This window comes from Colletotrichum aenigma (assembly GCF_013390185.1).
Source record: "Colletotrichum aenigma strain Cg56 chromosome Unknown KSG_Cg56_contig04, whole genome shotgun sequence".
NCBI lineage: Eukaryota > Fungi > Ascomycota > Sordariomycetes > Glomerellales > Glomerellaceae > Colletotrichum > Colletotrichum aenigma.
Window position 1 is genome coordinate 3,330,668 of NW_023500910.1, and position 15,321 is coordinate 3,345,988.

Genomic DNA, 15,321 nt, shown 5'->3' on the forward strand with positions numbered 1-15,321 from the left:
AACAACTAACGGCGACTGGTCCGAACCCGAGTCGACCGTCGAATGTCGTGCGTGTTCCGTCTCACCATTTTTTCCAGGTCCTTGGCGTCTCGACTCCAAGAGATCCGTCGCGAGTGAGGCAGTTGAGTGAGGCTTTCGCAGGCTGTTGTGCCATGAGGTGTCTGAATCTCACGGTTTCTCGTCCGGACGCGACGTCGACCATGCTGTCTGTGGTTTGGTCTTCCACGAGTTCCTCAGGTGATGTTCCTCGTCTCCTGCCATTACTCGACTCGCTCCATGTCCGCTTGGACTCCTGGACCTCTGAGCTCCATCCCATCGACGAAAGTCTCTGACAGGACAGCATGAACCACTCGGATGCTAGAAATGCACCGGCAGCAACGGACCTGACACGTGTGACCACGGTTTGCGCCTGTTCGACGGATACTGTCGAAGATACCAGCTTTTGCTGGACATCGCCAGCTTCGGGGTTCACCCGGCCAGGTTCTCGGCGTGCGTCCCGTCCCTTCGGTAGGAGCCGATCGCTTGAGGACCCATCGGCTACCCGATAGCGAGCGCCTTGCACGGTGGATAAAGCCCAGAAAAGACGGCACCGATCCTGGTATGCCCGGAGCGATGCAGCTTTGACGTCTTTGCAAGTACATCGCGTCGACCAGCGACTATCAATGGAAGTCAAAAGAGTTTGGTGGGTGGACGCCATGTCCGTCAAACTGCCTACCACCTCGTCGAATCATCTCTCTTAATGCGATATTCCCCCTCGCAAAAGGAAAAGGGAGTTAGTCAATCCTTGGCCAACCAGCTCACATGTTGCCCAGTGCTGGGAGGAAAGATGCGTATGTGCCTAAAGTCGATATACATCAAACCACCATGCAGAGTTTCAATGCCTTGGGCCGGGTGTTTGAGTTTCCGCGCTCTGAGCCTCTACTCAAGGATCTTCGTGGAAGCCATGAAGAAGAAAAGAATGAAGAATTATGTGTTTTGAGTGGATGGATGGATGGTTGGTATTGGGGAAAGGTTGAGTTGGGGAAGCATCATTTCAGGGAAGGAAGCTGTAGAATGCAATCCGCTGAAAGCTTAGGCGGGCTGCCTGCCGCTGGGGGAACATGGTGTGCCAGACCAGGCGTTCCCCCCCTCCATGCCGATGACGCACCCAGCTGAGGTCTCCGGTCCCGCACGCAATGCGGGGTTCGTCGTAGCATGAGCGAAAAGACCACCACCAAAATAATGTAATGCACCCACCCACACACCATTGGGCGCTGCGATAGTAGCTGCTACCTATCGTGGAAGAGGTACCTTTTCCCGGATAGCTTTACCACCTTTGGCATGTACACGCCCGGGTTTCCGAAGGGTGCCGTTGGATTTTGCGAGTGTCGGATGCGCTACCGAAGCCGATGTCAACCAACAATTCTTCGGAGAGCTGGCAGTGACAGCTACCTACCTTACCTTCAACACGGTGTACCGTTTTTTTTTAACCTTTACCCCTCCTTGGCCTAGACATGCATGGTGGGGTAGAATCAGCATCATCACGACCAGGTCAACGGTCAATGGCAGAAGACGCAGAGACCGTACCTCGACTCCTCAGCACCGTCTCTGGGCCTACACACGGCCAAGGCCGTCCGTCCTCCACTTTGGCGAGCTTGACCCTCTCCGATCTGATCTCAATGGACATAACTCGGTGTTTTATTTATTAGACGCCCTCCGATGCCACCTCTTGATCCCAAGGGCCCTTGTACTACTCCTCTTTAACTTCCAGGCCATAGAATAATTCCAGCTTTCCCCCCCTCAAATCTTCTTCTCTTCTTCTCATCAACCTCTCTCCCTCCTCTCTCTCCACTTCTTGCTTCTTTGATTCTGCAAAATAAGCAGCACACCATATATACCCAGCTTCCAATTGCAATCGATACCCCCAAAACCCATCTCGTCAAAGAGACTAATCCAACCGCCAAAATGTCCGGCTTCACAACCAAGGCAACCATCACCTCCTTCGGGGGCCAGCTCCTCAAGCTCTCCCACAAGTCCAACAACACCGGCACCGACATGGCCGTCAACCTCTACCTGCCCCCGCAGGCCACCACCCGCGCCGTCCCCGTCCTCTTCTACCTCTCCGGCCTGACCTGCACCCCGGACAACTGCACCGAGAAGGGCTTCTTCCAGTCCCAGGCCTCGGCCCGCGGCGTCGCCATCGTCTACCCGGACACCTCCCCGCGCGGCCTCGACCTCCCCGGCGAGCGCGACAGCTGGGACTTTGGCGAGGCCGCCTCCTTCTACGTCGACGCCACCCGCGAGCCCTTCCGCCAGAACTACAAAATGGAGACCTACATCACCAAGGAGCTGCCCGAGCTGCTCTTTCGCGAGTTCGCCGGCAAGCTCGACCGCGCCCGCGTCTCCATCACCGGCCACTCCATGGGCGGCCACGGCGCCCTGTCGCTCTACCTCCGCCACCCCGGCATGTACCGCAGCGTCAGCGCCTTCGCCCCCATCGCCAACCCGAGCAAGTGCCCCTGGGGCGAGAAGGCCTTCAGCGGCTACCTCGGTGACGACCGCGCCGAGTGGGCCAAGCACGACTCGACCGAGCTGCTCAAGAACTGGAGCTACGGCCCCCTCAACGCCCTCATTGACGTCGGCCTCGGTGACAACTTCTACATCCAGAAGCAGCTTCTTCCCGAGAACTTTGAGAAGGTCGCCAAGGAGAAGAACATTGGTGGTCTGTCCCTGAGATACCACTACGTGAGTTTAGCCGTGAATGATAACAACGAGTGACGGTGTGAAGCTGACAACTAGCAGGGCTACGATCATTCCTACTTCTTCATGGCCTCCTTCGCCAAGGATCACGTAGACCACGCCGCCAAGCACTTGGGTCTCGGCTCCGCCTGACTAGAGGGCCGGAACCAAAGACTGTAAAGCAAATAAATGAAATGGATCACCCCCCAGGTTTGCGGCTTGGGGCAGTAGGCGAGGAGAAGGAAGGAGTATACCATAAATCGTATGTGCGGTGGGACGGAAGGGAACATGTATTGCGCGCGCGTAATTGAATAAGTTAGTTTTTGAGTAGTATGCCGCTGCTGCTGAGATTCTTTGAATTTGAGAACAATAGCCGACGTATCATCCACCCGTTTCCATCGTAACCTTCGTGAAGAAAACCAAATGCCAACTATTTCCGCGTCCACGCAACCCCTTTTTCTTTTGGACTCGCAAGGGTAAAACAATTATGTATCCCTCCCGCACGAGAAATTAAAGGGGTGCTGCAAAGCAAGAACGCCAGCGCCGGTACGTATGAGCAGCGCCCGCCATGATGGGAGTATAAAGTCTAGAAGCATGCAAGTGCAAGAAACGAGTCCGGGAAAAGCGCCTAACTGATCCGTCTCTCCACCTCGGGACTCAAGCCTTCCTTCTCCAGCTTCGCCCGCATCTCCGCGTCCGCCTCCTTGCGGATCCGGTTGAACGCCAGCTTCTCGAAGCGACTGAGCGCCTTCCACCAATGCTGCCCGGCCTCGTGCTCGCCGATACGTTCCAGGAGGTCCGCCGTCTTCAGTCGTACCTCGCGGTCCTTGTGAAAGAGACCGAGGGCGATATAGAACAGTCCTGCATGAGACTCCGGTGCGACGCTTAGAAGCAGGCAGATCTCATCGTAGGAGTGAACGTATTTGGAGAACTGAACATATATCTCCTTGCTCTGCATTGGATTGAGCCGCTGCGTTCGCAGCCGGTCGTGCATGTGGTGCAGGTCGAGACCCTTAAGTGGCCTGACCTGGTACATCTGTGCGAGATCCTGAGACGGTTAGTACAAGGCCATGCCGCCACAACGATGGTTTCTCTTTCTTACCTGGATGAAGCTGTAGTAACTCCTTGTGTTTCTCCAGCCTTCAATTCTTGTCACATTACCCGCAAGTTCCTTGTGTTTTGACTGTTCATCCGGCCATACGTAGCCGTGGCCGTTGATACCGATGGAGCCCATTTCCAACTCATCGCCGCCAATGTAGAGAGCGCTCGCGCCGTACACGCTTTCCTCAAAGGCGGCAGCGATTCGGGTGAACTTGATCACCCAGTCTCTCCACTTGGCGCGTATCACTCTCTCGCCGTGCCTTGCCGCAATGCTCCTCAAGACATCTTGCATGAATGCCGAGTCGCCCGTGAGGTCGCTCTCAGCAGCAACCTTGGATGTGCCCCCGACGAGTCCGGCATAAGACGGATTCTGCTGCTGAAAGTACACCATTCCCTCTGTCACCGGCGCGGGGTCAATCTTGCTACTGATCTTGACACGCCCTGTGGGCAGGTCGCACAAGACATCCCACCATTCAGGGTGCAACTCGAATGTCGGATTGGTGACTCCTGCAATGAAGCCAGGTACGTTGAGCAAGTCGTCAATCTTGGTCAGATCCGTGTAGGGGAACGCATGTCGCGTGAAGCCCCTCAGCGTACCACCGGATGCCAAGGCGCACGCAGCCAAGACTGCCTCCGCAACCTCGCCCGAAGGCATGTTATGGCCCAGGAAAATCACTCGCTTTTGCGTCAACAACGCATTGACCAGCACGATGATCGGGTGTGTATGCGGGCCATTCGTCGTCAACTGCGGGTGCAACGGGAACGGTTGTGGTGACTTGCCCTGAGGCTCTGAGAATTTCTGGATGAGCTTGACCAAGGAGAAGTCGCCTACGGTTTCCGGCATGACGGCAACCGGGACCTTGATTGGCACCGGAATACCCTTGTACATGACCTTGCTTTCGAATTCGTGCGTATCCCGGGGCACTGAATATGTCGAGCCGAGTTCGATGTGCGCTTTCGTTCCCTTCCTCGAGACGCCTGGCATTTTCGGAGGCTCCCGGCTCGCGTCAAACGGTTGGTCGCTGATGTGCTCGCCACGGTCCTCGGCCATGCGCATTTGAATCATTTGCTCAAATTTCTCCACAAACAGGTCTTTGTTGTCACTGGCTTGCAGCAGGTGTCTCTCGAGCAGGCTCAGTTTCGGCATAAGGGACAGGTCCATGGCGTTCACAGCATCGTACAACATAGCCAATGTTTCGGGTACTGGAGCCTTGAAGTACTCATCCAGCGCTAACAGGAGAAGAGGCTGGATATTGGTTAGTCTCGTGAAATTAAACAACTATGGAAAGGGGAGCGTCTTACCTTGTAAATGTGCAAGAATGGATGCCTGGTGCAGATGGCCATGGCCTTGACCACAGCACCTCTCTTGACCGTCTTGTCTTGTTTCGTATTGACCAGATTCAGCACATAGATCAGCGGTGGCCCTTCTCCCCCTTCCGGCTCATCGTCGTCGGTCTCGTCATCGTCATAATCGTCCAAGTCGTCCAAGTCCTCCTCATCTCCCAGGTCCTCGCCCTCGTCTTCCTCGTCAATGATTCCAGCTGCGCGGTTCCTCAGCCTCTTGCGCCTTCGTTTCCTGGCCTCCTTTGCCTTGCGCTCCTCGTCCTCCTCTTCCTGACTCGTATCCTTGTGCAAGAAGAAAATGGTCCAGTCCTGGTTGCGTACGTGAGCTTGATCGGGTAACATGAGCTCCGCCAACATGTGTTCGTCGCCAGTTATGGAGACCGGGTACTGGTGCTCCATGACCGGGCCTCGGTCAATGTCGAAAGAGGCGACCAGAATGTACTCGACATGATTCTCGGTCGAGCCCCGCGGGTACTGAGAGCGCAACTTGCGTGGGGGGTGCGCATCGGGGTTGTAGCGGCGCGGGGCGGACAGCGACGAGTGCTGCGACGACACACCGGTGGAGGGCGTCTTTGACTTTGAGCTGGGGTTCGAGGAGCGGTCCGTCTCGGCGATAGGCGGCGGCTGAGGGGATCGCGAGGGGCGAGAAGTATTGGACATTTGCGAGGGGGATCTCGAGGCGGAGCCGGTAGGGAAACTGGAGAGCGAAGTCCGACGACTGGGCCAGGGGCCGTTGGGCGATTGATATTGCTGGGTGTTGGAGTAGTTGCGCGTAAGGAACGGCAGCGCGGTCTGTGTTGAAGCCATGTTGAAGAGGGCCGTACTGCTAAATTGCGGAGCAGTTCAAATCGATAAATGGGGGGGATCGAGGCTTGCGCAGGCTGCCGGTAGGCAGAGCCATCCAATGCACTGCAGTGTCGAGGTCCGTCCGGGGAGGTGCAGCGATGCGAAGTAGATTTGGCTGTCTGGTCTGCGACAATGCGACAGTGGGAGGGCGTTGTCGGCGGTGGTCGCAGGAGCGGTTTAACGACGGCTTGCGGCAGCCACATACATTCGACGAGAGTCCGAGTGCGACATGAATGATGCGACCGAGAGGGAGGATGTCTGGTATCGAGTACGGCGTCCGCAGTATCGTCGGGAGTCGGGAGGCGAGTTGGATGGTGGTTGTAAGGTAAGGCACTCCTGTCCTGGGGAGAGCCAAGTGCGAGTCGTGGGGTCCCGAGATGCAAGATAGAGATAGGGAGGGCGACTGTTCGGCAGTGTAGGCGGAGTGCGAGGGAGGGAAGGCGGGAGGTATTATTGGCGCTGTATCCTGTAGGGACTCCCAGTCAGTCAGGGACCTAGGTGCGGCACCTCAGCTTTCCATTACAAGAAGGCAGCCAGGAGGCGGGAAAAAAGCAGCTGGTACGTAGCCGTAGGCGTGCCTTTTGCGGTGTTCACTTGTATTTCCAGGCAGGGTAGCGCGCGGAGGCGTTCTCAGACGACAGCCGGATGCGCTCTTCGAAACGTCAGATCCGGGCAGTGACTGGCGCACACAGGCAGACGCTGGAGAGGGAAACAGGATCGCCCTCGGGGAATGGGAGGCAACAGAGAAGGGATATCCTGCTCGTTCAATGTCAATGCGTTGGAAGAGAACGGCACCGAGACACCATCTGCTACGACGTTTGGCCTGGTCTTTTGGGTCTTTTCTGTTCCCGCCTACTTAGTAAGGTGAGGTAAGAAGGGCACATGGTCAGTCAGTCCATGGGTTCCATGGTGATGGTGGTAGTGGCCGTCACTGGTGGCCTTCTCGGTGGTGTAAGGACCTTGTAGAACTCCTGACAGGGGCTGGTTTAAGGTGTGGTGCTTCTTTTTCCTATTTTTTAAAATTGTGCAATCCAATTCGATCCCCCACCGGCACGAACAGCACGCAGCTAAATGCGCCAGAAGCAAGGTACGCCTCTTTGGACCAAACAGCGCGTCTGATTGAAGATGGAGGGAGGTCTGCCCCTGATGGACACTAAAAGGGGGGATTGCCCGTCTGTGGTTGGTGCCCACGCTGCGCCGGTGTGGCTCTCCGCGTGTCGCCCAAGCAGGTCGCGGGTCGCAGGTGAGGGACAAACTAATTAGTCGTCGTTACGTGGTTACGGATATACTATGTGTGCAGAATCTCAGAGTCAGGTCGGTATCGCTCTCTGCCTCGCCCGGCAAGTTTCGCGTTCCAAGGGCACAGCAGTGAGCTGAGTGTACCTACGGATATCACCTTAAGGAACCAACCTTGAGTTTGTTCCTCCACTTACCCTTACTTTGGCACTGCATACCGTAGCTGAACAGACACACAGACACGGTCTGTCCGTCCGTCAGTCAGGCCAGAATGCCAGATGGACAGCCCGATGGCGGCGTGCGCGGGCGGGCAGCTCACGGGCAGACGAAACAAAGAGACAGCTGGTAGGCGGAGTACGGGGTTGGATACCTCTACTTGGCACTCTACAGTCCGCAATTGACGCTGAGGGAGGTGTACATACCGCAGCAACATACCATAGTACCTACACTACTGGCTGCGTCTTGCATTGTCCGGGGGTATCGCCGCAAAGGAGTGGGCTTCGGCCGGTGGCAGTGGGCAGTGTCTGCGAAAGCGCCGACGAATGCGTACGTAGCTCTGCTGATCCTGATGAACGATCACTGATGCCGCCTGATTATGTATCGACTTTCCGACAAGTCCCCCTCAGTGCTCAAGAAGCAGGTTCCCACGTTCCCAAGTCCCCTCCATTTCCCTTCCCCTTTCCACGTTCTCCCCTCCGCCCCCCCTTGTCCTCCCTCCTTTCCCCTTTTGATATTCCTGGTGGCCCATGCTGTCGCACCCAACCTAAAATGCGCTTAGCGCCGAGGGTCCTGACGTGAAACCCCTGTGGCTGGTGGCACGCTTTCGGCAATTGGATTTCTTGAGCCACAAACCACCAGCCACATCTGGGTGCCCCACGTCAGAGATGGCCCCTGCGTCGCGGGAAGCTGCTGCAAGGCTGCGGTTGTCGTGGAAAAGACGCCTCTGTTTACATTCGACCCCAAATCAGCCTTCGTCTTGTGGCTGGATCTGACCGCTTCCCAAGTGACATACGCCGCCAGCTTGACTCTAATACGAAACCAACATCCATCGGCTCTATCCAACACTTGTGCACAGTTTTTAATCTTGCCATTGCTTTTCCCCACGTCCTGCAGCATCACTGCCACCCTCTCAGACAGTGAACCAACGCCTCTTGGCCTCTCCATATTTCGCATTGTTTACTTTGGTGCCAAGTGGGCGCGCGGCATCAGACTTCCTGAGCAAGGCATTCCCTATTTCCCACCCAGCACATCTATTTTCGCCCCAAAAGCCCTCATCATGGTAGGCCAGGGTCCATCTCACGCGTCGAATCGCCTCGAGGAACGCATGAATTTTGACGTCGAGAATCCACAGGCAATGCCCGCTGGCTACAAACCTTCCCCACTAGGACCATATGGCTCTCCGCGCAGCTCACCTTTCCGACGACCAGAGTCTCCAGCATCGCCTTCTGCCGTGCGCCAAGCCTCGACACAAGTCACTCCGTCCGGATCACCGACCAAGGCGTCCTACGCTACCAACAACGGGCGATTCGGCAACCCAACTACTCCAACAGAGACAGTCGAGAGCCGTACACCGAGAGTGCGCACGCCCACTGGCGGCGAGACCAGCAACATCATGACCTCGCCCATCGCTGCGCGGCCAGCCTTGAAGAAGAGCGTCAGCCACGGCGGCGCCATTGCGCAATTGCAACCTGCTCAAGTCAGGACACTCAGAGAAGGATTCGAGATTCTGGATCGCGACAGCGACGGCATCATTAACAGAGACGATGTGGCGGACATGCTGAACCAGCTGGGTAAGTCGACAAGGTGACAGCTCTGCCTCGCTTGCAATGTTTGACACTTTCCAGGCCTGCCATCCAATGCATCCGACGTAACACATTTCTTCCCGCCATCCGCACCTCAGACGATGACGATGGCGGCCTTTCTCAACTCTCTGGCCACGATGATGGCCTCTCTATCCCATCAGTCCGAGCTTCTCTCCGCCTTTTCCGCGTTCGACGACGACGACAGTGGCCAGATCAACCTGAACGAGCTGCGAGACGCGCTGCTGAATACTGCGCCAGAGCCTGGCGAACGTCCGCTGACGGAGGCCGAGGTCGAGAAGGTGATTGAAGGCTTCACGGGCCGAAGAGCGTTCAGTCGCAGCATGCAAAGCGGATTGGGCAAGCGCGGCGAGGTTTTTAGATACCAAGATTTTGTCAACTCCATCATGGGCTCCTCCAACACGGCGTCAGAGCCTAACTCGGCCGAAGGATCGGAGGACTGAGGGTACAAAACAAGAAAAGTCTCATGGCACAGGGGAGATCGGGGTGTGACGACATTGGGCGAGCAATATGTGGAGACGAAGCTTGCCGTAACCGCGGGGAGGGGAAACGAGCACAATTAAATGGAAACGGAGGGATTGACGAACAGATTTGGACATGACTTGCGCTGTATTTTTATTCATTGGGAAATAATCAAAGGACAGGATCACGGAAAGTATCAGGAATAATTTCGGCTCCGTTTCACAGCATTTCGCGCCAAGAGAGGCCTGTTGTTTAGCGCCGGGTAACAAGCCGTTGCGGCAGGCGCCCATTGTGACGATGACTTGACGTCGCGTGACGGGGGACAGATCCCACAGAGGCCAAAGCCGGGGCGGGGGATCAAGGGCTATTCCGTCGAGGACGATTCCACATGCAACGACGGTGTCTTTTCTCAAGGCATGGGGAATTCAGTGTAATGGAAAAGGCTGGGACGCAGGCCGTTGAGGGCAGTGCATGCACGTATTCTGCATCCGCTTCAACTTGCATCCAGAGGGGGTTCTGGGAAGACCCGCTGGACTGCGTAATAACCCTGGCCACGGTGGCCTTGAGCGGCAATCTGGACTTAGGTTGGGATGGGCAATTTGAATGGGCAAGCCGAGGGGGTGGTGATGCCATCAGTTTGGTTTAGGAGGAGGCTGGGAGATGCACATCAGCGAGGAGGCCACTCGGGGCCACTCACAGGGCAGTCTGCAGCGGCCTGCCTACCTGTACATACAGCATGCAGCAGCAGCAGCAACGGCAGCAGCTGGCAGGGCACCTCATTTTTTTTTCTTGCCAACAAGGGGCCGGCGGCAGTGACGCAGTGACCGGGACATGGGGTGTTCCGAGCTTGCACATTGATTTTTCAGGGACTTTTTCTCAGTTGCGGTCGGTGCAGGTGGTCGGGTGCCATTCAGCAACCAGCACCTTCGGGCGGTTCGGCGGCCCAAGGTGACAGCGGTCAATGGTGGGCGCTGATTGGGCGCGCCTCGCAGGGTCCGGGACGGAGCCCCACCGAACCTTCTCGAACCGGCCCGCTGGGATGCAGCGGACTTGGAGAGCAATAGCCGTTTGTTGCAAACGCCTCGATATGCCGATTTAGCCTGTATCCCGAACCTTCCTAAGCAGCAGCGGGACGGGTACGGCAATGGCAATTTGGGCTTGAAGTAAAGGCAGATGCGCAGTAGGTAGCCTAAAAACTCAGCGTCTGCCGGCCGGGCTGCGTTTTCCATGTTACTCGCGTGCCGCTGTACGACAGCTTGGCTACAGTGTTTCCCTTTTCTTCCTCTTCTGTCCTCCCCCTTAAAGTCTTGGAGTCGGTGAAAGGAACGTGCTCAGTATTATCTCATCCTCGACGTCTGATATCCGCCGTGTCCCGACAGTCAGGAAGGGCAGCTGTGGTCCCCTGCAAACGCCATGACGCTGTCGTCCCTGGGCCTTGGAGCTGGAGGACCCTCCAATGGAGGTTGAACACACGAAAAGCTCCTCTTTCGCGGGATCAGGTCTAGTCACTATCCTGGTCTATTTCTAGCCAGTACAGTTGAGGCCTGCGTCGGTCGCCGGGAGGATATGACATGGCCCCCGACGAACCTAATACTTTGCGCGTGATGCGCCATTGGTCGGCCGAGGGCGACAGCGAAATCACGGTGGCTAGGAAACGAGACAGGAGACAGACGAACATCAGCGAGCAACACTCCTCTCCTCGTCGTCCGCAGACCAGTCGTCCGACGATCTCTTCATCCACCGCTGTGCAGCTAGGTAAACAAGCCGACGACGTCTTGGCCTCGCCATTGGCTCTCTGGCGGCTGCGAGTAGTCATCGAGAGACGGGACTGGACCGTTTGGACAAGCTTCCTGTGGGGATGTGTGGCGGCGGCCGGTCTTGGTTACATCAACTGCACGCACAGCGCACGCGACTCTGCAGGTATCATATACACGTTTTGCCGGCCGCGGGCGCCCAATGGCAAAGGCCAAGTGCCATGCCCAGGCGAGACAGGCAGTTGGTCGACATGGAGATGTCAGTTGTCTCTGGCAGGCTGGTTTGGTTTGGTTCTTGGGAGAGATCCTCCCCAAACCGACAGGGCTGGGGAGGAGCAGAAGCACCGCCTGGAACAGCTGCAAGGGCGAGCAACAGCAGTCCCCGCCAGCTGGTGTCATGGGGATGATGGAGTGTAAAGTGTTGTAATTGGCAGCGCTGGGTTATGTGCTATGTAAAATATACATGGCCGTCCATCCACATCACGCACGCCCAGGCGAGCACATGGGCGTCCAGGGCCTTGTACAGTCTCCGTCTCCCCCGTATCCATAGGTACAGGGCGGGCAGAGAGAGAGAGAGACGGAGAGAGGAGAGGCAGGAAGGGGAAGAAGAAAAAATTGTGCACAGCTGATAAATCGATCAAGTCCCCCGGGCGAGCAAGGCTCGTCTCGCTTGTTGTTTGGGATTTTCCGTTATTTCGTCTCTCAGGATGACATCTGAAAAGCAACTTTGTGCAATCTCCATCTCTAGCTGTTGTTGCTGCCACTGCTGCCACTGAGCTTCTGCTTGCTTGCTTGCTGCTGCTGCTGCTGCCTTACCTTGGCTTCTTTTACCTTGCCTTACCGACGTTTACCTGCCTCCACCGGGTTCCCGTCCCCTACCCCTCTATCTTTTGCCTGTCCGCCTCTCAGGCTTTCTCGAGCACCTCCAGTGTCCACTCCCCAAGTGCCAATGGGCTGTGTGTCTTCTGGCTGAGCCTCCTCTCTTCCTAAACCTTACCTTACCTGCCTGGGCTTCCTTCCTCTCTCTCTTTCCCGCCTCTCCTTCCGCGCGCCCTCGCCCTCGCCTTACCTCTACCTCGCCTTTCCGAGAGCCCGCGCTGTCCTTCTCTCACTCCTTCTTCCTCCTTCTCTCGTCCTGCTCTTCGACTTTCTGTTGTTTTCTTGAGCTTCTTTTGCCTTTGCAGCCCCCTCAAAGCAGCAGACAAACGCTTGCCTGCACCATCCGAACCCTTCCCGCATTCCGCTCCCCGAGACAAGGTACAGCTGTCTTCACCCGGGCGCACCCAAGGTCCGAAGGAAAAGGAACCTTGAGCGCAGAAAAAAAAAAAAAAAAAAAAAAAAAAAGTTGCTGCTGCAGCTGGCTCCTTCACTAGGCCCGTTAATGCGCTTTGGGGAATCCGGCACAAGCATAACCTTGCATCGAGGTCTGCCGACCCTCCTTACCTAATTAACCAAAAAAATAAGCCCGCGCATTCTTTTGGTTCCCCTCAGAGGGTGCTTGCTTTATCAATGAAGCTCTTCGCAAAGAAGTCGTCCAAGAAGCAGCAAGCCGGCCAGGACGAAAACGACTACGACGCCCCCCCAGCCTACTCTCACTTCCCTCCTCCCGCCAACTCGGAGGCTTCCTCTCCCACAAAGTCGCCCACCAAGCCCCGGTCACCCACCAAGGCTCATTCGCCGACGAAATCCCCCACCAAAAAATCCTCCCAGCCCGCATCTCCAGGCCCTCGGGAGACAAAGTCATCGCGCACATCCCGCACTTTCGGCCGCCACCCTACAGACCCCGGATCACGCAGGACCAGCAAGATCGACTACGACACTCACCCCCTCAACCTCACCCCCGAAGAGCGTGCAAAGCGCCTTTCAGCCATGAGCGGTCGCAACTCCCCCGGAGCCATGGACATTGACTCCTCCCAGTCCAACGCCGCTCCTTCCTCCTCTCCTGCCCCGGCCCCCCAACCCTCCGCCCAGGCTTCATTCTCCGTCCCCATACCGAATGGCATCAACACAAACGTCAACGGCAATGATAATGGCGATGCCCCTCCTCCCCCACCTCACAAGTCCAACCCCTCCAGCCCTGTGCCCACTACCGAGGATGAGGCTGAGGCCTACAAGGGTGCGGGCAACAAGTTCTTCAAGGAGAAGGACTACAAGAATGCCATCCTCCAGTACTCCAAGGGTATGTTGCCGCCGGTTGCAAAGTCCGCGACACCGCAGTTACTAAGTCCAGTCTAGCTATCGAGTTGGTCCCCGATTCCGCCACCTACCTGAGCAACCGCGCTGCTGCGTACATGTCCAACACCCAGTATGAGTACGCCCTCGAGGACTGCACCCGCGCCGCCGATCTCGACCCCGAGAACCCCAAGATTCTCCTCCGCCTGGCCCGCATCTACACCAGTCTGGGACAGCCCCAGGAGGCCCTTCTGGTCTTCGGTCGCATCAACCCGCCCCCCTCTGCCAAGGACCAGGCTCCGGCCCGGGAGATGCTTAAGCACATCACCGCCGCCCAGAGCGCCCTGAGAGATGGCACCGCCGGCTCCATGGTTTTGCACGCCCTGGACCAGGCCGAGCGACAGCTGGGTTTCGGCGCTTCCAAGCCCCGCAAGTGGCAACTGATGCGTGGCGAGGCCTACCTGAAGATGGGCACCGTGAATGCCCTCGGCGAGGCGCAGAACATTGCCATGAGTCTGCTGAGGAGCAACAGCCAGGATCCCGAGGCCTTGGTGCTCCGTGGACGTGCTCTGTACGCCCAGGGTGAGAACGACAAGGCCGTCAGCCACTTCCGCAAGGCTATCAGCTGCGACCCCGATATGCGCGATGCCGTCAAGTACCTGAGAATCGTCCAGAAGCTTGACCGCATGAAGGAGGAGGGCAACCAGGACTACAAGCTTGGCCGATGGCAGTCCGCCATTGAAAAGTACACCTCCGCTCTGGAGGTTGACCCCGCCAACCGCGGCACCAACTCCAAGATCCTGCAGAACAGGGCGCTTTGCAAGATAAAGCTCAGGCAGTACGACGATGCCATTGCTGACTGTGAGCGTGCCATCAGCCTGGACTCAACATATCTCAAGGCCCGCAAGACCAAGGCCAATGCTCTTGGCCAGGCCAACAAGTGGGAGGATGCTGTGCGTGAGTGGAAGGCGATCCAGGAGCTCGACCCCGAAGACCGCACCATCGCCAAGGAGGTTCGCAAGGCCGAGCTGGAGCTCAAGAAGAGCCAGCGCAAGGACTACTACAAGATCCTCGGTGTTGAGAAGGATGCGGATGACAACCAGATCAAGAAGGCATACCGCAAACTGGCCATCATCCACCACCCCGACAAGAACCCCAACGACGAGCAGGCCGCCGAGCGCTTCAAGGACATCGGTGAAGCCTACGAAACCTTGAGCGATTCTCAGTAAGTCGCCTGTCTAAACATACTTCGACCTGGCCAGTGCTAACCATTCTACAGAAAGCGTGCTCGTTATGACAGCGGTGAGGACCTCATCGACCCCTCCGACATGTTCGGTGGCGGTGGTATGGGAGGTGGCATGGGTGGCATGGGCGGCATGCACGGGGGCATCGACCCTGAGATCCTGTTCAACATGATGGGAGGTGGTGGCGGCTTCGGCGGCGGTGGCGGCTTCAACGGAGGCGGCTTCCCCGGCGGTGGTGCACACTTCTCGTTTGCTGACGGCTCTGGTGGTCGCCCGCGCGGCGGCCAAGGGTTCGGTGGACGCGGCTTCAACTTCTCGACCTGACAATCCGAATCGGAGGAAGATGAAGCAGAACGCTACGACGAGTCGGCCAAGCCGGGACGCAAGCCGGGCGGCTCATTCACCCAAGAGACGATGAAGAACCACATGAAGCGGCGCCAAGATAGAGGTGGCCGAATTGTGGAAAAGGTACGCCAGTACGGAGTGTGGATTGTGGCCGCTTTGGTCCTAGTTCCAATGCAGCTCCTGATACTGGCCGCGATAACTGTGGGATTCGTGTATATTTGCATCTTAGGGACCCGGAAGCTGGGCATACGGCTCCGTGGCGGGGAATGAGTCGACTGC

At 57.1% G+C, this 15,321-nt stretch overlaps 4 protein-coding genes across 4 annotated transcripts; 3 read left to right on the forward strand and 1 right to left on the reverse strand.

Annotated features, from left to right (window-relative positions):
• Window positions 1-1,944: 1,944 nt before the first annotated feature.
• Window positions 1,945-2,871, forward strand: ESD (S-formylglutathione hydrolase; the record flags this gene model as incomplete). Its single annotated transcript, XM_037322036.1, has 2 exons — window positions 1,945-2,724; window positions 2,782-2,871. The coding sequence occupies 2 exons, from the start codon at window positions 1,945-1,947 to the stop codon at window positions 2,869-2,871; spliced, it is 870 nt and encodes a 289-aa protein (XP_037179905.1).
• A 475-nt stretch (window positions 2,872-3,346) lies between these two features.
• Window positions 3,347-5,970, reverse strand: mesA (the record flags this gene model as incomplete). The annotated part of the gene is made up of 3 exons (XM_037322037.1): window positions 3,347-3,766; window positions 3,821-5,065; window positions 5,122-5,970. 3 exons carry the CDS (start codon window positions 5,968-5,970, stop codon window positions 3,347-3,349), a joined length of 2,514 nt encoding a protein of 837 aa, XP_037179902.1.
• A 2,551-nt stretch (window positions 5,971-8,521) lies between these two features.
• Window positions 8,522-9,508, forward strand: rlc1 (Myosin regulatory light chain 1; the record flags this gene model as incomplete). Its single annotated transcript, XM_037322038.1, has 2 exons — window positions 8,522-9,035; window positions 9,090-9,508. The coding sequence occupies 2 exons, from the start codon at window positions 8,522-8,524 to the stop codon at window positions 9,506-9,508; spliced, it is 933 nt and encodes a 310-aa protein (XP_037179903.1).
• A 3,282-nt stretch (window positions 9,509-12,790) lies between these two features.
• Window positions 12,791-15,021, forward strand: CGCA056_v006790 (DnaJ-like protein subfamily C member 7-like protein; the record flags this gene model as incomplete). The annotated part of the gene is made up of 3 exons (XM_037322039.1): window positions 12,791-13,460; window positions 13,517-14,678; window positions 14,733-15,021. 3 exons carry the CDS (start codon window positions 12,791-12,793, stop codon window positions 15,019-15,021), a joined length of 2,121 nt encoding a protein of 706 aa, XP_037179647.1.
• Between the last annotated feature and the right edge of the window lie 300 nt (window positions 15,022-15,321).